General features: G+C 43.7%; 2 protein-coding genes and 1 long non-coding RNA gene across 8 annotated transcripts; 1 reads left to right on the top strand and 2 right to left on the bottom strand.

Annotated features, from left to right (window-relative positions):
- Window positions 1-140: 140 nt before the first annotated feature.
- On the bottom strand, window positions 141-7222 carry sqor (sulfide quinone oxidoreductase). Its single transcript, XM_015974901.2, has 10 exons — window positions 7064-7222; window positions 6228-6439; window positions 5926-6096; window positions 5747-5800; window positions 5461-5655; window positions 5163-5372; window positions 4848-5031; window positions 1654-1721; window positions 1346-1524; window positions 141-910 (listed from the first exon to the last, which is right to left on the bottom strand). The coding sequence occupies exons 1-10, from the start codon at window positions 7200-7202 to the stop codon at window positions 853-855; spliced, it is 1470 nt and encodes a 489-aa protein (XP_015830387.2). The 5' UTR covers window positions 7203-7222; the 3' UTR covers window positions 141-852.
- A 5090-nt stretch (window positions 7223-12312) lies between these two features.
- On the top strand, window positions 12313-16646 carry LOC129153555 (spectrin alpha chain, non-erythrocytic 1-like). 6 transcript variants are annotated; one of them, XM_070550333.1, is made up of 8 exons: window positions 12313-12489; window positions 14829-14951; window positions 15022-15239; window positions 15663-15755; window positions 15866-15970; window positions 16043-16075; window positions 16156-16191; window positions 16400-16646. In XM_070550333.1, exons 4-8 carry the CDS (start codon window positions 15690-15692, stop codon window positions 16475-16477), a joined length of 318 nt encoding a protein of 105 aa, XP_070406434.1. In that variant the 5' UTR covers window positions 12313-12489; window positions 14829-14951; window positions 15022-15239; window positions 15663-15689; the 3' UTR covers window positions 16478-16646. The 6 variants fall into 6 exon arrangements, with proteins under 6 accessions (XP_070406434.1, XP_070406436.1, XP_070406435.1 ...); XM_070550331.1 differs by adding an exon at window positions 14153-14259 and having other exon boundaries at window positions 12376-12489; window positions 16043-16191; window positions 16400-16493; XM_070550335.1 differs by lacking the exon at window positions 16156-16191.
- Window positions 16647-16993: 347 nt separating this feature from the next.
- LOC129153556 (uncharacterized) lies at window positions 16994-18076 on the bottom strand. The gene is made up of 3 exons (XR_008559543.2): window positions 17949-18076; window positions 17186-17243; window positions 16994-17098 (listed from the first exon to the last, which is right to left on the bottom strand). It is a non-coding gene; the product is annotated as an uncharacterized lncRNA (long non-coding RNA).
- Between the last annotated feature and the right edge of the window lie 4632 nt (window positions 18077-22708).

A 22708-nucleotide genomic window follows, 5' to 3' on the forward strand; every position in this document is an offset into this window, starting at 1 on the left:
TTGAATGTAATATTAAAATATATGTAGATACCATCTAATATTGTAGCTGCATGTTTTGATGAAAAGTGCAATGAAGCTTTAAAATTATGCCTTATTTTTTTTATTAAATCCAGCAAAAAAAAATAAGGCAACCACAAAAGTTTTATAAAACTTTCACCTTTTTATTGATTCAAGAGTAAACAAATCTGTTCATTAAAAAGCATTTTAGCACAGGCTTAGAACCATTGAGATGTTTATAAACCCAGTTTAGTATGAAGAGAAAAAAAATTATGTAGAAACATGATGTTGGGCACGGACATATAAATTAAAGAAAAAGCACTTGTGGCATTTTACATTAATAGTCAAAGTAGCCTCAAAACTGTTGGAAAATGTTTTAATAGTTATAATCAACACTAAATCTGAATGCATCATTTTTTATTTTACAATAATTTTAATATAAAATATATGGCACTCATAAACTTCATAAAGTGTCAGTTTACAGGGAACACCTGGATCATTGTAACATGTTTTTACACCCAGAAGTCAGAAATGGAATAAACTTTGTTTTCCCCTGGAGTTTTTGGCAAAAACTGAAAGCTACATCAGAATGAACAAGCCGACAAAAGAGCCAGAAGTTTTACCTGTTAGCGTCCAGAAATGACCAACATCATAGTGATTTATTCCCCTTGTTACATCAAAAGCAGCTCTTTGTAGTAGATGACCACATCTATGAGGTGTGTGTGTGTGTGTGTGTGTGTGTGCGTGCGTGCGTGCGTGCATGCGTGTGTGTGTGTGTGTGTGTGTGTCCGTCCTTTCAGAAACATGATGAATTTTAGTCACAGTTTTATTTTCTGTAAATTTTGTGATGAAGTTTTATTTCATCCCAAGGTGAAAGAGTTTCCGGTATGGTCCTGGTCCGCCCCACAGACCCCTGATAAAAAAATAAACAATAATGTAGAAGCTGATGGGAAAACAAATAAGTATTGAATCGTTTTAAATAGAGAAGCACAAGAAAATGGGCCTGTGGATGTGCATTCATGCAATAATCCAGCATATTTACGTGCACGGACACATCAAAGGATGTTCATTAATGTGCACCGTCCCTACCAAATAAATGAAAGGTCTCAGGATCAGATAAAATCAGTATTAAGTTGATCGGCAAATAAAAAACTCAAATCAGATTTGAGGGGGTTCTCAAACATATCATTGATAAATCTGACAGTAAAAACTCCCTAATATGTGTGTAAATTATCAATTTGAAAAAGGGAAAATACATCAAAATTAGTGTTATAGATGAAAATCACAAATATCAGCTCTCTAAACCAGGATCAGTTCATTTTTAATTTTAAACAAAGTGTATACGTACCTCAGAAGACCGTACCAGTAGAGATGAGGCATCACATCAGCCTTCATGTAGTACATTAATCTTCTTTCTTTGGCCTGGTTGATTGGGAACGTTTCCAGTGGCTGCCCGTTGTAATCAAACTCTGCCAGAACCACCGTGTTGTAGCTTGTGACCAACGGACAGGAGGTGTATCCATCATACTACAAAAAAAAAAAAACAAAAAAAAAAAACAAAAAAAAAAACAGGACTGTGTGTTTTGGTGTTTTCACAAAAAAAAAAAGGAAACTGAAAACAGACATTGGAAGAGTTGAGGTCTGCGTGACGCTTACCTTCTTATCTGGCTTCTGATTTTTCAATAATTTGCTGATGGTTCTGTTCAATATTGCAGACTGTGCAGCTAAAAAAGAAAAGAGTACATTTTTTACGGATTCGTGTTTTCATACCAACTGCATGTCTCAGCATGCTTTGAGCAAATGAATCATCCCTATAATCTCAGTTGATGGTCATGACTCATTACAATCACTAGAAGCCTGAAATTGTATCCCAGAGTTTCTGTTTTACCTTTTTACAAATTATGCATTTTAAACCAGTTCTCCCAACACGATCACATACAGGCCAGCCTGGACGTGCATCTATAGCCAGAGCTTTCTTCTTTTCAATCCCTCCTTTTCTGCTCCACCTTTCCTGGCCCATCTAGGTCCATTTTGCCTCTGGGCCAAAGGTGCAGTGGTGCTGCTCTGGGGTTGGGAGTGTCTGCAGCGCTTTGCCAGACCCTGACAAAGTGAGGGGAAGGGGTGTCTTTGTGCCCAGTTAGCTCCATTTGTGTGAGCATCAGGACAGCAGATGCCCTGATGAGCTGCATTAGGATTGTTCATTTAGATATTATGCATGTCATGACCGGCAATCACTGAGCGGGCCAGTTTAACGGCCAGGCCACCGGAAAATCTCCCATTTCTCCCGATTACTAATCCGCCACAGACTTTATTTATTCTACAGGTTATTGTTCAGCCTTCTGACACACACACACACACACACACACACACACACACACACACACACACACACACACACACACACACACACACACACACACACACACACACACACACACACACACACACACACACACACACACACACACACACACACACACACACACACACACACACACACACACACACACACACACACACGTTGGTGAGTGGCTGCGTCTGACTGCTGACGCTCCGTGTTTTTATTTCTGCAGTGAGACAGACTCACCTCACACCGTCCAGTTTGTTCTTTAAAGCTTCTATTAAATCCACTGTGTTGATGTACAGGTCCTTCTCAAAAAATTAGCATATTGTGATGAAGTTCGTTATTGTCTGTAAAATATTGATAAACATTAGACTTTCATATATATTAGATTCATTACACACAACTGAAGTAGTTCAAGCCTTTTATTGTTTCTAATATTGATGATTTTGGCATACAGCTCATGAAAACCCAAAATTCCTATCTAAAAAATTTTGCATATTTCATCCGACCAATAAAAGAAAAGTGTTTAATACAAAAAAGTCAACCTTCAAATAATTATGTTCAGTTATGCACTGAATACTTGGTCTGGAATCCTTTTGCAGAAATGACTGCTTCAATGCGGCGTGGCGTGGAGACAATCAGCCTGTGGCACTGCTGAGGTGTTATGGAGGCGCAGGATGCTTCGATAGCGGCCTTAAGCTCATCCAGAGTGTTGGGTCTTGCGTCTCTCAACTTTCTCTTCACAATATCCCACAAATTCTCTATGGGGTTCAGGTCAGGAGAGTTGGCAGGCCAACTGAGCACAGTAATACCATGGTCAGTAAACCATTTACCAGTGGTTTTGGCACTGTGAGCAGGTGCCAGGTCGTGCTGAAAAATGAAATCTTCATCTCCATAAAGCTTTTCAGCAGGTGGAAGCATGAAGTGCTCCAAAATCTCCTGATAGCTAGCTGCATTGACCCTGCCCTTGATAAAACACAGTGGACCAACACCAGCAGCTGAAATGGCACCCCAGACCATCACTGACTGTGGGTACTTGACACTGGACTTCAGGTATTTTCCTCTGCCCAGTCTTCCTCCAGACTCTGGCACCTTGATTTACGAATGACATACAAAATTTGCTTTCATCCAAAAAAGTACTTTGGACCACTGAGCAACAGTCCAGTGCTGCTTCTCTGTAGCCCAGGTCAGACGCTTCTGCCGCTGTTTCTGGTTCAACAGTGGCTTGACCTGGGGACTGAGACACCTGTAGCCCATTTCCTGCACACACCTGTACACGGTGGCTCTGGATGCTTCTACCCCAGACTCAGTCCACTGCTTCCGCAGGTCCCCCAAGGTCTGGAATCTGTCCTTCTCCACAATCTTCCTCAGGGTCCGGTCACCTCTTCTCGCTGTGCAGCCTTTTCTGCCACCCTTTTTCCTTCCCACAGACTTCCCACTGAGGTGCCTTGATGCAGCACTCTGGGAACAGCCTATTCCTTCAGAAATGTCTTTCTGTGTCTTACCCTCTTGCTTGAGGGTGTCAATGATGGCCTTCTGGACAGCAGTCAGGTCGGCATTCTTACCCATGATTGCGGTTTTGAGTAATGAACCAGGCTGGGAGTTTTTAAAAGCCTCAGGAATCTTTTGCAGGTGTTAAGAGTTAATTAGTTGATTCAGATGATTAGGTTAATAGCTCGTTTAGAGAACCTTTTCATGATATGCAAATTTTTTGAGATAGGAATTTTGGTTTTTCATGAGCTGTATGCCAAAATCATCAATATTAGAAACAATAAAAGGCTTGAACTACTTCAGTTGTGTGTGATGAATCTAATATATATGAAAGTCTAATGTTTATCAGTACATTACAGACAATAATGAACTTTATCACAATATGCTAATTTTTTGAGAAGGACCTGTATTTTAACAAGTTTCCTCTACGCCGCATTTTTCGCTGCAGGAATCAAAGTTTACATCACGGAGTAAAAGTTCGGCAGATGAGTTTGTTAATATTTGGCCGCTGCGTGTCGGCTGGGGGGAGGGGGGACTCGGTACTGCAAACAGACAGCTGGTGTGATCAGCTCTGGAAAGCATTGATCACAATTTGCAGATCACATTTATTTCTCATGGAGATCGGCCGCGGATTCCTCTTCCGGTCGGCATTCTAGGAATCAAAACTAGGAATCGAAATAAAAAACTTTGAACAATTCCAGGAAAAACTAACAGTTGGAACCGGTTCCAATCGATGCTCGATGCCCAACCCTACCTCAGTTTTAAAATCAGACAGCGTGTAACGTAAGAATAAAAGTTTCCTCATACATAAAGATGCCAAAAGCAATGACGGAGCCCATCAGATAATCTGAAAATGACCCTCCATTGCTTCCTTCATTCAGGTGTGGCTTACATTTTATGATACTGTGTAAAGCAGAAGTTGTGCAAGATTGTTGTTAAAAGATTGCAGCTTTTTGAGTCCCAATAAAAGCTTGGCACATTTTTAGCACTCGTAAAACTAATGACAGTCACTCACCAACAGCTGCACCGGTTTTGGCCGTAGGAAGGCTGGTGCAATCTCCAATCCCAAACACGTTTGGATATCTGTTATGCTGAAGGGTATCTTTGTTGAGATCCAACCATCCAGCCTCGTTGGCCAGTGGGCCACCTTTAATGACCAAACTAGGCCCCATTGGTGGAGTGACATGAAGCATTTCATACTAACAGAGAAAACAGATTTGTTTTAGTGCTAAAGAATTATGATAAGACAACATCAAATAAACTATTGTTGATTAAACTAAGCAGTGAAAACCACAATGAAAGAAAATGGTTTCATTAGTGAGGCATTTACCTCAAACACTTTGGTTTCTCCTGGTTTGTCGAGATTTTCAAACACAGCTTCTTGCTTGTCGGCCCGCACTTCAATAAGATTTTGGCGAAGGTTCACTTGTAGATCTCGATTTTTCACAATGTCCCACAGCGTGTCAGCATATTTCTTGATCCCGAAGAGCACAGGTAGCGATGTGTTGTATAATATGTTGGCCTTTGCTCTTTTTCCTGTCTGCAGCATAAAAACATCCAGGGTAAATTTGGAACAACACAATCTACCTTTTAGACTACAATGTGATTTGTTCCCAGAGGTGATGTACCTTTCTGAGATAAGCATCTGATAAGTACATGATCTTTTGTGGAGCTCCAGCACACTTCACAGGAGTGTTTGGGAACGTGAACACAGCATTGCCCTCTTTGAAGTCCTGCAGAGCCTTCCATGTTTTCTCCACGGTTTTGATAGAATAGTTCGATCCGATTTTTGGATGCTCAAAAGCCTCTGGCAGCCCTTTAATCTACGTAGATAAAGACATTTCTTTGGTAATAATTATATTTACATAGCACTTATTCACGTAGAATCAAAGAGTGAAATAAGCGCAAACTCACCCACTCATAATGGAGTTGAATACCAAGAGCCACAATCAGATATTCATAGGAGATCTGTGGAGTGGAAAACAACTGAGATAGGACTGTTTTTCAACTAATGTGTAAAAATAAATGCAAAGATTAACTCTTTAAGTCAATTTTTAGGAATAACTTTGTCAAACTTTCTGAAGTGCATCTACCTCTGTCCCATCATCCGTACGGACTGTGTTTTTGTCCGGGTTTATTTCCTGAACCTTGGATTTCACCCACTTCACACCAGATGGCATGACACTTGCAGTGGTACGAGCTGACGAGGCTGCAGTTTTAGCGCCAGCACCAACCAAAGTCCATATTGGCTGGTAGTAGTGCATCTGAAAAAACACAAAAATATATCAGCTTTGCAAAACAGTTGACATTCTTACAATTTTCAAGCATTTACTCGTGTTCTTTAAAGATACAGAAAAAAGTGGACAACGCTGGTCATAACCAAATGCATCCTTGCCTCTGACGGCTCCACGACTGCCACATTCTCCGCTCCAACCAGTCTCTTCATCCGTGCACTCATCGTGATTCCTCCACTTCCTCCTCCAAGGACTAGCATCTTGTAATGCTGCTTGGCAGAGGCCCGGCTGCTGGTGTGTAGATGGGAGATTGTAAAGCCTGTGGGGTGGCATTGCCTCAGACCCCGCAGTGAAGCCATTCTGAGTATCATCCCTGCAGGGAATTTAATTTCTGGTTAATAACAATTCACTCAGGCAAACTTGTGAACTTTTGCAACAATCTCCACTTCCTGTTTTGCTGTTGCACATTCAGATTCTGCTGATGAGAGACTGGAACAAGTTTGGATAGGAATACGTGGCATAAAACCTGATGATTTTTTAAAGTAACTGTTTTATGTTCTCAAATATTTTGTTTGCTACCCAGTAGCTAGGGCACATATTTGATGGTAGGGTTTTTCCTTAACTACAACCATTGACACGTATAGAAAAGCCACAGCACACATGACAAATACACGAGAAAATGCAAATGTTTAGAACAATAAACCCTAAAAATGCGTTTCTTAAATATTAAGCATTAAACGGGCAAATATTTAAAGATTAATTTGAAATTTGATGCAATGTAAACATACCACGAGTCGTAATTTAAGTGAGCTACAGCTAATATAAACAAATCAAATTTAAATGAAGGAGGTAGTGTGTGAAAACGGATCTGAATTGACCCTGTCTGATGCATTCTGCGTAGTCATCTACCCCATATAATCTGCCCCTGCTTTAATTCCCGCACACATTTGTGCGGGTTATTACATCTAATTTCTTAACAAAAATATAATTCACTTACTTCGAACGACAAAACCGTTAACCACCCAACTCCGCCAAACCTGGAAGTCCTTTAAGAGGTTTAAATCCGCTTGTTTACCTCCCAGGAAGTAAAGCCGAATTGCTCCGCACCTCTCTAGCAAGTGTGGGCACCACCCCATTGCATGACTGGCAGAGGTCACGCGCATTAGAAAAAGACTTTGGGAATTGTTTCCGCCCTTTTTAAAATTTTGACCAATCACAAACGAGTATCACAAAGCGTCAATTAAACGTACTATTTTTGGGTGTAAACTTTAGAAAGTATCAAAACATAATGCCGCAGTAGATTTTGTTTTGATTTTGCAACAATGTCGAACTGTGAATCATATTTATTGTGTTAGGGTAGGGTTGTGTTGGAGAAATGACAAGTTATTCTGCTGAAGTACAACTGTGGCAATGTACCTGGAATACTTTCAAGGGGGACTGTTTAGGAGCGGTGCCAGAGTTTAGACGGAGCCCATCCCCTCGACCAGGACAGAACTAGGTTGTGTGTACAGTACAAACTGTAGCTGCACAAGGTATTCTACTGCTTTATGCATTTCATTAAACAACATTGTTGATTCCACCAAATCATTGTGCTATCTGTTTAAACTACGTGACAATATCTTGGAGTTTGTCCTTTACTATCAGGGTGTAGCAGCTTAGACATTACTAGTCACACACACTAAAGGAGACTTTGGCTGGTGTTGCCTTTATATTACTATTTTATCACGTTTTATTTGCAAGTTGTTACAAAAATTAAACTAGCCTAATGTACATGTAGCCTCTATTTACCAATAAAATCTGGCTTTAATTTGTTAGACGACTCCTAAATAGCGATAAGACTATTGTCCGATTAAGCTGTGAAGTCATTTGCTGAAAGGTCACAGAATCTGACCTAAATAGAAGCAACACAAGTTTTCCCGTCACCATGACTCAGCTAGATTTTGCTCATCACCATGACTGGTTTTACTAGTCTCTTTATCATGTGTTTAAACAGGTTTTTTTTATTTCCATTTATAATCAGATCTTCAGGGTTACTCAGCTTCTTTATTTAACGCAATACTGTTTAATATGTGAACTTATTTAACTTTGTGTCAATTTAGTAGAGGAGAGTGAGAAACAATAGAGTATTATAAAATAAACAGTCTTGATCTCTGCAGCAAAAATTATAGGTATTTAATGTGTACTGTGTACTTAAATGGAAATGATAACGCCACATTTAAACATATTTCAACTATCAGTTTTCTGTCATTTTCTTTAGTGATAATGATCAGCTCTGAGCATAACATGTCATCCAAGATCAAAGACAAACTGGGAAGACCCAAAGACAGGAAAACTGAATCGGTGACTATCATAACAAAAGGGCCTCTGCTGTCCATCTCACTGTCACGTTTCCTATTCAGGTGTAATCCAAGAAGACTGGATAACAAAAAGCAGTTGTTTGGTCTTTCTTATTGCAAATCCTTTTGTGTGCTTAGTTCTGTTTGTCATGTCATGTCTGCTTTAACAAATTTGTCCATCCATCCATCTGTTTTCATTTGCTTATCCGGGTTCGAGTGGCACTCAAACCCACATTCATTTTCGACTGCTTATCCAGGGTGGGTCGCAGGGGCAGTAGCCTAAGCCGAGAGGCCCAGACTTCCCTCTCCCCAGGCCCTTGGGCCAGCTCCTCCAGGGGAATCCTAAGGTGTTCCCTGGCCAGCCGAGAAGCATAGTCCCTCCAGCTTGTCCTGGGCCATCCATTGGGTCTCCTCCCAATTAGGGAGGCATCCAGGAAGCATCCTGCGGAGTAAGCTCATTTCGGCCGCTTGTATCCACAATGTAATTCTTTCGGTCACTAACCAAAGCTCATGACCACATGAGGAAAATCATCCAGTAAATTGAAAGCTTTGCCTTCCGGCTCAGCTCACTCTTCACCACAACAGACCGATTCAACACCAGCATTACTGTAGATCAGGGGTCGGCAACCCGCGGCTCTGGAGCCGCATGCGGCTCTTCCATCCATCTGATGCGGCTCTCTTTGCTTGTAAAATAATGAATGGATATTTAAATAAAATGCTTTATATTTTACTGCATTAATTTTACATCTGTATGCCAATTCTAAATGTAAAGATTGTCTGCGTAAACCTGAACAGTTCCAACCCGGTCTTACTGTGAGACCGGGTTGACGCGTCACGCTTCTGCATAATCATATAGGCGCATTCTGAGCTGAAGAAAATGTGGGATTCTGGGATTCTCCTCAGACAGGCTCCTGGATGCGTCGCCACATTGGAGACAGGAACAAGCACTATTCAGCCAAAGTTTCATAATCAGGGAACATTTTCTAAGTGACAAGTCTCGCTTCAGTCGGAGGAATCTTCCTGCATGCGCTCTGGTTCTGCGACGCACTCCAAGCCCCTCTCCACATCTTCAGCTCGCTGTGCACCGTACGTACGCGCTGACAGTGAGCTGCGCTGAGCAGTGTCCAGCTCAGATGTTCAGATGGGAATCTTTTCTTGAGTGATTTAGCTACATCTGCGATGTGCATAACGAATAAAATGTCAGTTCGTCTGCATGCATCGGGGTAATTCTTTCTATTCTTTCTCCGTCAAAATAAACGGTCAAATACGGGAACTATCCGGTCAACACAAGCCCTGCTTTTAACTGTTCTGTTTTCTTGTGGACATTGTTGCAAAGAGATATAATTTAACTTGATTACCACCAGAGCCAGGCACACTGCGCCGTTATCTCCGTCGCTGTAAATGAGGGAAAAACAAATTGATCGGGTCCTTTTCTAACCTTCCCCACCTACAAAGTTTAATTATAACAATCAAACATGACAGAGCCTGGATTTGTATTCTGAACAGTCTAAACATGCTTTAAAAAGAAATGTATGACAAAAGTGGCACCTGCTCAGTAAAACCACCTACAGGGTGAAAAATATCAAAATATTGTAGGCAGAGACGGGCTACAACTTCTGGATCCACTTTATATAAATCATGTTATTGATTATCGTCTTATGAAAGATAACTTTGACGTACACAAGTGACCGGTACTGGCTGCTGTCACCTGTTGTGATTGGTTAAAGCAGCTCTCTGCTATCTAAGGGTAGGCCCCGCCCACATCGCCGCGGCTGCTGTGGCTCCCAGTGTTTTCTTTACTGTGGGAAACGGGTAATAATGGCTCTTTGATGGAAACAGGTTGCCGACCCCTGCTGTAGATGCACCAATCCGCCTGTTGATCTCGAGTCCCAGAGATAATTAAACTCCTCTACTTGAGGCAGGAACTCATCCCTGACCTGGAGAAGGCATTCTGCCCTTTTCTAACTCAAGACTATGGTCTTGGATTTTGAGGAGCTGATTCTCATCCCAGCTGTTTCACACTCTGCTGCGAACTGTCCAGTAAAAGCCGGAGATCACGTTCTGATGAAGCCAACAGGACCACATTGTCTGCAAAAAGCGGAAACCTGATCCTTAGGCCGCCAAACAGATCCCCTCAACACCTTGGCTAAACCTAGAAATCCTGTCCATAAACGTTATGACCAGTATAAGTGATAAATTGCAGCTTTGGCAGAGTCCAACTCTCACCGGAAATGAGCCCGACTCACTGCCGGCAATGTGAACCATGCTCTGGCACAGGTCATACAGGGCCTAACAACCTCAAGAGGTCTAGTACCCCATACTCCCGGAGTACCCCCACAGGGCCCCCTGAGGGGCGCATTTGAACACCCTCTCCAAATCCACAAAACACATTTAAATTGGTTGGGTGAACTCCCATGCACCCTCCGGGACCCCCCTAAGAGTGTAGAGCTGGTCCAGTGTTCTCCAATCAAGATGAAAACTACATTGATCCTCATGATCAATGTAGTTTGATTCCACAATCCGATGAACCCTCCTCTCCAGAACCCCTAAATAGACCTTACCAGGGAGGCTCAGGAGTGATCCCCTGTAGCTGGAACACACCCTGCGGTTTTAAATACCCTCCACCCACCCTGGTCTGCCAATCCAGTGGTACTGCCATCGATGTCATCGCAGCACAGCCCCACAACATCCAGAGCCTTCAGGACCTCCAGGCAGATTTCATCATCTTGACCACCTCAGTGACCTCTGATCCATAGATCGGAGAGCCCAACCCAAAGTCCCCAGAATCCTCTTTCTCATTGGAAGATGTGCCGGTGGGATTGAGGAGGTCTTCAAAATACTCCACCCACCGATCCACAATGTCCTGAGTTGAGGTCAGCAGCACACCTTCCCCATTGTAAAGAGTGTTGGTAGCATACTGCTTTCCATGCCTGAGGCGTCGGATGGTGGACCAAAATCTCCTCAAAGTCGTACAAAAGTCTTGTTGGCGCCAATTATCACTCTTGAACCATTTTTCCTTCTCAACAAGTTAATCATCCTATAAATAACAAATCCAGCATGAATGGATGTGTAACGCAAAATAAATTAGCATTTTCCAACAGTCATCATCAGATATTAAATTAATTCCTATTAGTATAAAATACCATAAACAAAATTCTGGGAAATAGAAATAATAGATACAGTACAGGACAGTGGGACTGGTTTTGATTTAATTCCCAGTAATAATAAAAGTAAAATTTCTGTAAACATAAATGTATGCACTAAACAAATAAAAAAATACAGATAACATGCCATTTCCTTAATTCAGATTGCAGCAATGTATTACTTAAGATGTTTCTAAACTGTAATTAAATCTGTAAAATAAAAATCCTCTGCCCTTGAAACTGCAGCGAGAAAGGTTAATTATTATTGATTAAACAAACAGTTGCTGTTTTTCATAAGCTGTTTATCAGGGAAACAATGACATTAAATGAAATGAGACATTCTTATTTAGCTGATTTTAAAGCAGTTTAAATTAAATATCAGACCAGCCAACTTGGACTTCAACTATCCCTCAGTTGTTACCAAGCCCCCACAATGCCGCTCTAAAAATGGTCCCATCCCGGAAGTAAGAAAAATTGCAGTTCCACCCTCATCCGCTGGGGGCTGGTGCCAGAAGCGAGCAAATCCTCATTGACTCCCATGTTAAAAATGCCGATTTCACAGCAGAAATAAACATGTTTACAGCCTGGTGCCAAAACATGTTTTTTGTCTAAATTATCTAGTTTATACTCATGACAACTCTGAGGGGGGTGAATTTTTTTCTCACTCTTCTGTTTAAGTGTATTGAAAGCCTAAAATTCTGTATAATTAATGAGCATCCGACACACGTGACCGCCGCCTCAGACCCACGTGACCACAGAGCTAGCTCCGTGGAAAGGCCTCAGTACAGCCTCGGTCTGGCTTGGAAACTGCTCCGGCATTTTGAGTCTCTGTGTTTGTGTATTCTTCTTTGGATATTATTGGTGCAATTGTTGGACAAAATGACTTGCAGTGGTATTAATTGCACTAATAGAGCGTCCAAGGAGTCTCCACTTCATTTTTTTCGGTAAGTTAAAATCTATATTCGTATTTTACGTCACTGCCACCTTTAAACTAGCTGAGTTTACCGAAGTAGCTAGCTAACTATCAGTTTAACATGTAGCATGTACTGTTTAACCATGAAATTTAAATGTAAAATACGGTAAAATAATTAATAGGGCATATTTAGATGGGTAATAGGGTAAAACCCAGTGCATTTAAGATAAAAATGGGTTGAAATATGACGGAGCGCTAAGAGGGAGACTTCTGTGTCCATTCTTCCATCCGGTAATCCCCAGCGGTCAGGCCGGGCAGCCTGACCGATCCGGCGCCTACTTGCTGCGCCTAGCTGCTGCGCGGTCTGACCGCTCGTGGAGTTTTTCATGTCTGACTTTAACCGCATCTACCGTATTACGGCGTGAGCGCAACAGCGACAACTTAATATCGATGTGTAAGCAGCCTGAGTGGTAGGGTGTTTTCATCTGAACCCTTAAAACCTCGAGCAGGCTACGCTGCACTATTGACGTGTTAGCGCGCGGCGCAACTTAGCAACGTGACATGTCTCTGAGAAAGCGTAAAACACGGACGCTTCTTCTGAAGCGGAAAATAACACCTCTTTTTAAGCAGAGCAGGATGTCGCCTCGGCTCGTTCACGGCCGAGCCGGACTGAGCTCGATAACATTGACCAAGCACAGCCACTGGGTCGTTGTAGCTGCCACCAGGCCTGCTGAAGGAACTCCAGCGGGTTTCATCAGACTCGTAAAGTTTCTTGTTTTTGCTGGGGATTTCTGTATTTTACCGCTCCCTCCTGCAGTCTTCCCCTATTAAAATTTAAAATGTGTAACTTTATGTATTGTGATGAATGACTAATATTCATGTAAAACTAAAACGTTAGGCATTTAGGGGGAAAAAACAAAATAATAAACATTATACAGATGTCAAATAAATCAAACTGTAATTAAACTATATATTTTCAAAGTCATATAGACAGCATGATGGTTTGTGTGATCCGCGCGGTTTCACTAACACTTCTTTAATGATCAGGCTGTTTTTTATTATTTTTATCAGCTGATAGCAGTTAAAATTATGGTAAAAAATACTTTTATCTGTTTTTGATAACTTAATGCTCAGGAAGAGCATCTTCCTGGGCATTAAATATAACCCAAATGTTTTATTATGAGCAGATCTGATGAAGGTGTAGACAAGCAGTCTGCAAAGTAAAACTTGTTTAGAGTCCAAACTCTTACTAAAGCTTTTGAAAAGAAAAAATGGTTGAATTTTGAGAAATATCCACAACAGGGGAGCGACACCTCTGAAAAATGTATATTTTCTCTGAATTCATAGAATAATGTGAAGATTCTGGGAAAAGTTGGGATTCTGAGATTAAAACGTAAATCTTTCTAATCATAATTCTGGCAGTTTTTGTGTCCTTCTGCTGTGGAAAGTCGTGCAACATGAAGATACTGAGAAGATGCTTAAAACCTGTATTTTTATTCCATCCATAAATAAAATCATGAGCTATTTTTTTAATCCAAATTTGATCCAAAGGGCCATCGTTGGTTCCAGACCCGTTCTAGAACATTCCTCTAATCTTAAAGTCATCATCAGTTTCTTCCTTTTAACAAATATTTATTTGTTCAAATATTTAATATTTATAACTGGAATATTTGTTCCTCCCTCTCCCACTGCAGTTAGTCCTGTCCTGCAACCCTGTTTTTGCAGCTTAGTGAAGCCAACCATCACTAACCTGGGGGTGGTTTTGGACCCAGAGATGCGGATGGACTCCCACATTAGCCAGGTGGTTAGATCCTGCTTTTCCCGGCTTCGCCAGCTACCAAAGATGAAGTCCATCCTGAAAGACGTGTCATATTTTCTCCCCAAGCTGGACCTGACCGTCATGTATCGGTCCAAAATAGTGTGATGATATTGTGTTTTTTGTACATAACAGACTTTTTAACAGACAAATTTGTCGCATTCTCCGACACCTCTTCACGGGCTCGCCACAGTAAATATTCTATTTGGCAAGAGATAAACTTTATTGTATTTATCCTAGTGAATCTATAATTAAACGGGTAAACTAGTAGTAGCACATCCAACATCAAAGAAAGTAAAATGTTACTATCAGGAGAGGGAGAATGTGGTTAGCAGCAGTGTGCTAGCCGATGGCCCCCTCCATGAGGCCACCACAGCTCAGCAAAACATCATTGTAGCTTCTTCTGGGGAGAAAAACACTTAGAGAAAAAATAAAGTTAACAGCTGAAATAGCAGGAAATAATACAGTTAAAGAGCAGATTGTAGAAGAAAGAAACCCCTGGGTTAAACTGGTCTGTCTACTGCATAATGCTGAACTCTAACATGTGTCCTCAGGGAAGGACCTGATTGGTGTCCAGAACCTGCTGAAGAAGCACCAGGCTCTGCAGGCTGAGATCACAGGTCATGAACCTCGCATCAAGGCTGTCACCCAGAAAGGAGAGACCATGGTGGAAGAAGGTAGAGCAGGTCTGGTCCTGACATGTTTCTGAGGTGTCTGCAGGTTCTGGCTCACTTTTTTTGGGTCCAGGTCACTTCGCTGGTGAGGAAGTGAAGACTAAACTGTGGGAGCTTCATGGACGTTGGGACACGCTGAAGGCCAAGGCGTCCCAGAGGAGGCAGGACCTGGAGGACTCTCTGCAGGCCCAGCAGTACTTTGCGGATGCTAATGAGGCCGAGTCCTGGATGAGGGAGAAGGAGCCCATCGTTGGAAGTCCAGACTAAGGGAAAGACGAGGACTTGGCCGAGGTATGGAAGTCCCTTCCTGAGAAACTCCAATCGCTTTTCTTTGCTCTCTTTCCAGTCCTTCATAATTAGTGTTTCTGTATTTGTCATTTCCTTCGGTTGTCTACCAGACGTCGTTGCTCGTTTGAGCGTCTCATGGGTTAGGGGTAGAAGTGCTGGCCTCGCACAGGAAGTGATGACAAACGTGTTCCCGTCGCTCTTATTTCAAACGGTTTACAAGCTGTGATGTGTGTTCCCGCTGCAGAGCAGCCATGACACGTGGCAGCCGGCAGAAGGCTCACGCTTTTCCACTAAACACCCGCAGAGCTGCGTCTGCGGTGAACTGAGCAGGGTTTGTTTTACGGTGGCGGATCCGATTGGACCATCGCTGCGAGAAAGCTCCACTTGTGTCAGACGAGCTGAAGGTTCTGATGTTCTGCTCCACAGGCTCTCCTGAAGAAGCACGAGGCCCTGATGTCGGACCTGTCGGCTTACGGCAGCAGCATCCAGGCCCTGAAGGAGCAGGCCCAGTCCTGCAGGGTGAGTTCAGAACCCTCGGCCCGTCAGAACATTCTTATCCACCACGTTCTAACACCAGACCTGTTAAACCGAACGCAACAAGGTAATCAGCAGGTGCTTTTGTCCTGCAGGACCTGAAGGCCAACGAGTCCCGCCTGAGGGACATCAACAAGGTGGCATCTGAACTGGAGTCAGAAGGTCTGATGGCTGAGGAGGCTCCTATGGTTCAGGCTCAGGTGAGCATCACCTGTCTGCAGCAGCTGGTCCCTCTCACTTCCTGGTTTAACTCTGCTCGTCTCTGTTTGTAGCAACAAGAACATCTGGGTTCTGCTCCTGGAAAGGTGCATGTTGTCCTCCGCCTCCACCAGAACCAGACGTGGTGTTTATGTTACCACTCATTTGTTTGTTTGTTTGTTTACAGGATGAAGCCGACTCTAACACGGCGTCACCCTGGAAGGTGAGTTCATTCAGCTGATCAGAGGTCACCTCTGATGGCCGCAGTCACGGCCGACCGTGCTGACATCACACAGGAATTCAGGTGACCCGGCAGGCACCAGGTGCTGGTGAAAGTGGGGACATGTCAGCTGGTTGCCATGGCTACAGTTATTTTTATGCATCTGTATGACTGCTGACTGGTGTGTGTTTCCTGTGACCTTTGACCTCAGACCGTACGGTTGGGCGTTCAGACGACGGCTAACTTTAATTCCATCAAGGTAAGAGGAAGCTCTTCCCTTCCTGTCTGAGCGATCCGTCTCCAGGTTTCCTCGTCCGGCGTCCAGCCCGCTGGCATCCACCTTCATCTCACCTTCATCTCATCTCACTTCATTTATAGTGCAATACTTTCACATTATCATTTTCCCACACTTCTGTATACCTGTATTTTGTTGTTTTTCAATAAAGAATGACAAATTATTTAAGTTTGTTTTTTGTTGCACACAAATATATATCTGTAAAAAATATCTACAAAGCTAATGTTTACATAACAAGTATGATTGGGTTTTGCAATACGGCACTCAAGTTTATTTTAGTAAGATTTTCAAACCAAGTAAAGTTAGTAAAGAACACATTTCTATTGTCTGCTAAGAAACTGTTGGGATTTAAAATGGGCCTGTTGTACAAATAACTTGTAAATGATTATTCCTCACTTTTGATTTAACCAAAGAAATTCCAGTAATTGAGCAAAAACATTTATTTTTAACACTACATTTTATAAAACAGGGCGCAAATTGTCGGCACATGTATGTATGTATGTCGATGGTCCGCCCCAACCAAACCAAGAGACACAGACGTCAGGGAGGCCAAGGTTGTCTCTGCAGCTCTCTGGGCACCACGCCTCACTCAGCTGTCTCCAATGATCCAAATGGCTATGGAGAAAAAATAACAGGTTTGGCCTAGTTGTTTAAAGTACAAAACCATACATGAAGTGGTCAAGACAAGTACTTGTTACTTACACTTGCTTTGTGTAGCTGACGTTGACACACAGGCTGCCATGGTGACCTTTTAATAGATCTAAGAAAAAAATGTAATAAAAGAATGAAACTTAAAAACTCCCAAACCTCATGTCATATTTACTAATCAGCTATGGCTGATTTATTGTTTGGATCACAGTGAGTTACACTAATTCTAATATATTTTTATTTCTATTATACATACATACTTTTTAACTGTTATTTTCACATGACTGTTATCAGGCTCTCTTGTTCTGGTTCTGATGATAATCCCGTGTCTTCCAGTAAGTTATCTTGTGCTTACTTCATCTGTATAATGTCTCTTTACTTTTGGTAAATTGTACTGAGTCCAGAATAAAGGCTAGTTGGCTGTACAAGATACAAACAAGTATTACGTTTTGGAAATATATGCAACACCGCCAGCATCTGTTAGAGCCTGTGGCGGGGTGCTGAGGGCCGGCTCCAGCCCAGGAATGAGCTCTACACGCCGGCCGGGAGGGTTTGAAACACCGCCATCCTCTCCTCTGCTGGCTGTTCATTCTGTTATGGTTACCGGTGCTTGTGTTGCAATGTGAAACGTTTGGTCTCAGATTTTGTAAGAAAGATAATAAAATGTCCCCCCAAAATACGACTTAAATATATTTTCTCTTCTTCATGATACATTTAATGGCTGGTGCGACTCAGGAGTGTTAGCGCCGAAAAAAACTGTACTGAAAACTTGCTCAAAGCAAAATGTATTCATTACGGAAATAAATTATAAACTTACCGATTTAAAACTTTTTTAATACAGGTACTTCTCACGAACAGGCGCAGAAAACCTCCACCTAAACTCCGTGTGAGGTTCAGGTCGATGGGTGTTCCAGTTAGCTCCGGTTGGGTTGAAGCTAGGTGGCTACATCCGTTAGCTCGGCTCCCACCTCCGCTTTAGCTTTGGGTTAGCCAGGGTTAGCTTCAGGTTAGCTCGTAGCTAGTTCGCCTGGGTGTCGTCACTCGAGCCCAGCCTTACAGCCACACCCTCAGCGCCTCCTCTCTTCCCTTTTATGGAATTGTCTGGGCTGGACGGAACCTGTGACACGGTCAAAATGGCGGTGGTGGACACCTCCCATTATGGACAGATAACGTGTTATTGAAGCCTATGGAATCGAATTGTCCAGTATATGTACAGTCTATGGTTGTTACTCACTATTCTCCTGATCCATCATTAGGATGCCCAAATACTACAAAGTATCTGGTTTGTAATGAAATATGTTCTGTCCATGTCTGTTTCCTGTTCCTGAGTTAATTTCTGTAACAAATTGCGCCATTTGTCTTTGATGATACCAAGACGAAGACTCACTTTTACAGTAGAGTAGAGCTGTGTATCTTTCTGCACGTGTTAAACATGGAATTTACCAGGGCTGCACAATGTATTGCTAATATATTGTTATCGCGATATCAGCATGCGTAATATGCATATCTCATTGAACTGATAAATATCACAATGAATAGTCAGTTCAAATGTTTGTTACACATAATGCATTCAGTCAAACAGAAGCATGATGTTTAACAAATCAAATAGAGCTCTTCACCCATTTGGCCAATTGGGTGGGTTCTCATAGGTTAGATGCCCGCTCCCGAGGCGGACGATACTTAATTTTGATGGTTAGCAAACACCTGAGTTAGCTTTGTTCTGCTCTTTCTGCTGATTCAGCTTTTCCCGTGATCCACTGTTTGCCTTTTTTTGTTCATTTTCTTTTTCCCTTTCCACACATCTTTAGCTTTTCTCATTTATATGATTTTTTTGTCATTTTAAATTTTTTTGTTTTTGATTATTTTTGTATCGTCATCACAATATTAATCACTGTTATTGTATATGGCAGGTTTTTCTAATATCGTGCAGCTCTAGAATTTACTAAGTTGTTGGATGAGCTTACAAAGTCTATTTGTGCAATATGCTTGTACACTATTGTATATAGACCAGGGTAAATATATAATTGCATGGTGGCACATGACATGGTTTTGGGGACGAGTTAAACCCAAGACATGCAGAATTCACCACTCACGAGTAAAGAGTCTGAGTAAAGGTAAATCTAAACTAGGAAGGTGCAGAGTAAAGACTTACGGGAAACTGGGGGCTGAGGAATTGGGGAGGGTAGGTGGAGTGTTGGGGTGAATCCAAGAGGGGGTGTCCTGGAGAGGGGGCGCGAGGAGAGCGGGCAGGCAGGGAGGAGAGGAAAACGGTGAATGCTGCATCCAGGAGATTTATGGGGCACAGATGAGTAATCCAGCGGGATCGTGGAAATGTCCAAGTAGTCAATCAGAGGAGCCACAGGAAAACCAGAGAAGCTCCAGAAGCTTCAGAAGTTAAAGGAGATCCTGAGGAGTCAAGGTAACTGAGGGAGGGAGTAAGAAGGGGGTTTAATAAGCCTGCCGGAGACCGATGGTCCCCATTCTGTTGGGCACATACGTGGCACGCCGAGATGTAGTCCTTCACGTCCTTGTACATAGCAGGCCACCAGAAAGTCAGTTTCAATAGGGCAACCTGCACCTGGGCGCAGGGAAAACCTGCCGGTGTGTGCCCAATGGATGACCTTGCCCCTTAAGCCTTGTGGCACATAAAGCCGGCCAGGCGGACCCTTACCTGGACCTGGGTCAGTTTTAATAGCCTCCAGCACCTGATCCCGGATCTCCCACGTGACTCTTCCCACCACACATGCTGGGGGGAGAATGGTGGAGGGCTCAACCTCCTGATCCGGAGCGTACAACCTGGAGAGGGCGTCTGGTTTTGTGTCTTTAGACCCAGGGTGGTAAGAAATCTGGAAATTGAAACGTGAGAAGAAGAGAGATCACCTGTACTGTCGTGGATTAAGCCTCTTAGCTTCTCTCAGGTAAACCAGATTCTTGTGGTCAGTCAAGATGACGAAAGGTGTTTCTGCCTCCTCCAGCCAGTGTCTCCACTCCTCAATAGCTAGCTTTACACCCAGCAGCTCTCAGTTAGGGAGTTAAACGGCGAGAAAAAAAGGCACAGGGATGAGGTTTATTATCCGTGGGAGATACCTGAGAGAGTACAGTGCAGACGCTGGTGTCGGAGGCGTCTACTTCAAGGGTGAACTGGCATTGCGGATTAGGTCTGTGGAGCACATGGGCGTTAGTGAACTTCCTCTTTAAGGTCTGGAAGGCAGCCTTGGCTTCTGAGGACCAAACAAAAGGGCGATTAACAGAGGTCAGGTTTGTCAGAGGGGCGGCGGTCTGGCTGTAGTTCCTTGTAAACCTCCTGTAAAAGTTGGCGAAGCCCAGGAACCTTTGCAACTGCTTTAGAGAAGTTGGAATGGGCCACTCAGTGACTGCACTGACCTTCTCAGGGTCTGCCCTTAGCCTCCCGCTCTCGATGATAAAACCAAGGAACTTTACTTGGGGATGTGGAACACACATTTCTCCGCCTTTACATATAAGCGGTTCTCCAGGAAGCGCTGTAACACGGCCCTAACGTGTCTTACATGTTGCTCTAAGGAGTTCGAAAAAATCAAAATATCATCTGAATAAACAGTCACAAACTTATTCAGAAAATCTAAAACTGAGTTCACTTGGGACTGGAACACGGCTGGTGCATTAGTTAAACCAAAGGGCATCACCAAGTATTCGAAATGTCCGATGGGAGTCTTAAACGCGGTCTTCCATTCGTCTCCCTGACGAATCCGAACCAGATGGTAAGCGTTCCGGAGATCCAGGTGACTGAAGATGCTGACATCTTGAATGGGCTCAAAAGTAGATGTTAGTAGAGGCAGCGGATATTTGTTCTTAACGGTCATCTGGTTCAGACCCATGTAGTCAATACAGGGTCTGAGGGTTCCTTCCTTCTTCGGAACGAAGAAGAAACCCGCTCCTAGGGGTGATGAGGATGGTCTGATGAGGCAGGCGGCCAGAGACTCCTGTATGTAGCTCTCCATGCTCTCTCTTTCTGGTTTAGAGAGGTGGTAAAGGCGGCTGGAGCGAAGGGGAGCCCCTGGCAGCAGATCTATGCTGCAATCAAATGCCCTGTGTGTGTGTGTGTGTGTGTGTGTGTGTGGGGGGGGGGGGGGGGGGGGGATAATACCCTATCCTTGCTGAAGACTAGGCTGAGGTCATGGTAGATCGGTGGCACAGAGGACCGGTCTATCCTTTCTGCTGGCGTAGCGGCAGAGATGCGGAGAATGGGTGAGGCTGAGCGGAGGCAGGTCTGTGAGCATCTGGAGCTCCATTCCTCAACTCTGTTAGTCTCCCAGTTCACGTGGGGGTTATGGAGGGAGAACCAGGAGTGTCCCAGGACCAGAGGTGACTGAAGAGAGGGAAACACATAAAAAGCCAAAGCCTCCGTGTGGTTACCTGACACTCGTAACTGCAACGGGATGGTCTGGTGAGTAATGGTTGACAGGTTCCGGTCGTCCAAGGAAGACATTGAGAGCGGAGTAGGGAGCCGAATGGTTGGGATCTTCCATCTCTTTACTAAGTCCGGGTCCAACAAGGACTGCTCACAACCAGAGTCAACAAGCACTTCTATAGGAAACTGCTCGGAGTTAAAAAAACACACACACACACACACACACACACACACTGAAGTACACAGCAGGAGCTCGCAGAAGAAGAGTTACTGCCCACCAGTAGTGTCGTCTTTACTGGTGGGCTCTGCCTTTTAACAGAGCCGGACAGGCTCTAGCAAAGTGTCCTGGCTCCCCACAATACAAACACAGACCCGACCTGATCCGATGTGACCTCTTCTCCCAGCTGAGGCGTGTCCTTCCCATCTGCATGGGTTCCTCCATAGTGGTGGGCTCCGCGGAGGGCCGAGTGCCCGACTCATGGTGACGGTCCGGTGTGGGGAAGGTTCTGGTACTGGAGTTCTGGTGCCGCAGTTCATGCTGGCGTTTATCAATAGAAATGGCCAGGCGGATGAGTTCCTCCAGTGACTGGGGTTCTGGGCACAGTGCCAGCTGGTTCTGAACTCGGTCGTTGAGGGACTCCGTGAAGGCAGCGAGGAGGGCTTCCTCATTCCAGGATGACCGAGCCGCCAGGGTTCTAAACTCCATAGACATGTCAGCAACAGATCTCCGCCCCTGCGATAAACTCCACCGTCTTTTACTGATGTCCTTAATAGACTCAGTACTGCCAAATGTTGATTTAAAATCTGTCAGAAAGTTCTCCAGAGGTCCCGACAGAAAAGTTGCACAGTGACTCTTCGCCTCAGCCCATCTTAGGGCTCTCCCACGAAGTAATCCTACTATGTATGAGATCTTGACTGAGTCCGAAGAAAAGGTTCCTGGTGAGCGCTCGAAAGCGAGCTGACATTGTAGCAGAAAACTGTAACAGTCCTCAAACTCACCACTGAACGTCGGTGATGGCGGTGAGGAGGCTGGACAGAAATAGGCGACTTCCAGGGTGGCTGCTCCTGCCTGCCCGAGAACTGCAGGGGGAACGGGGGCGGTGAGCGGAGGCTCCGCAGCGGGGGCCTGGGGCTGCGGTTGGGACAGTTTGAGTTGTTCCTGCCGTACCATGGCTTCCAACTGCTGGAAA

The sequence above is a fragment of the Nothobranchius furzeri genome, chromosome 4, assembly GCF_043380555.1.
Source record: "Nothobranchius furzeri strain GRZ-AD chromosome 4, NfurGRZ-RIMD1, whole genome shotgun sequence".
In the NCBI taxonomy this organism is placed as follows: Eukaryota; Metazoa; Chordata; class Actinopteri; order Cyprinodontiformes; family Nothobranchiidae; genus Nothobranchius; species Nothobranchius furzeri.

What these genes read in the sequence shown, in the direction of transcription:
- sqor (XM_015974901.2), bottom strand. Translation starts at nt 7,202, where the DNA reads ATGGGGTGGTGCCCACACTTGCTAGAGAGGTGCGGAGCAATTCGGCTT. An exon ending in CAGATGCTTATCTCAGAAAG is followed by an intron (nt 5,373 to 5,460) that starts GTACATCACCTC and finishes TTTATGCTGCAG; the next exon opens with ACAGGAAAAAGAGCAAAGGC. An exon ending in CAAAACCGGTGCAGCTGTTG is followed by an intron (nt 1,722 to 4,847) that starts GTGAGTGACTGT and finishes TTTCTTTTTTAG; the next exon opens with CTGCACAGTCTGCAATATTG.
- LOC129153555 (XM_070550330.1), top strand. Translation starts at nt 15,690, where the DNA reads ATGTCGGACCTGTCGGCTTACGGCAGCAGCATCCAGGCCCTGAAGGAG. An exon ending in CTCCTATGGTTCAGGCTCAG is followed by an intron (nt 15,971 to 16,042) that starts GTGAGCATCACC and finishes CTCTGTTTGTAG; the next exon opens with CAACAAGAACATCTGGGTTC. An exon ending in ACACGGCGTCACCCTGGAAG is followed by an intron (nt 16,192 to 16,399) that starts GTGAGTTCATTC and finishes CTTTGACCTCAG; the next exon opens with ACCGTACGGTTGGGCGTTCA.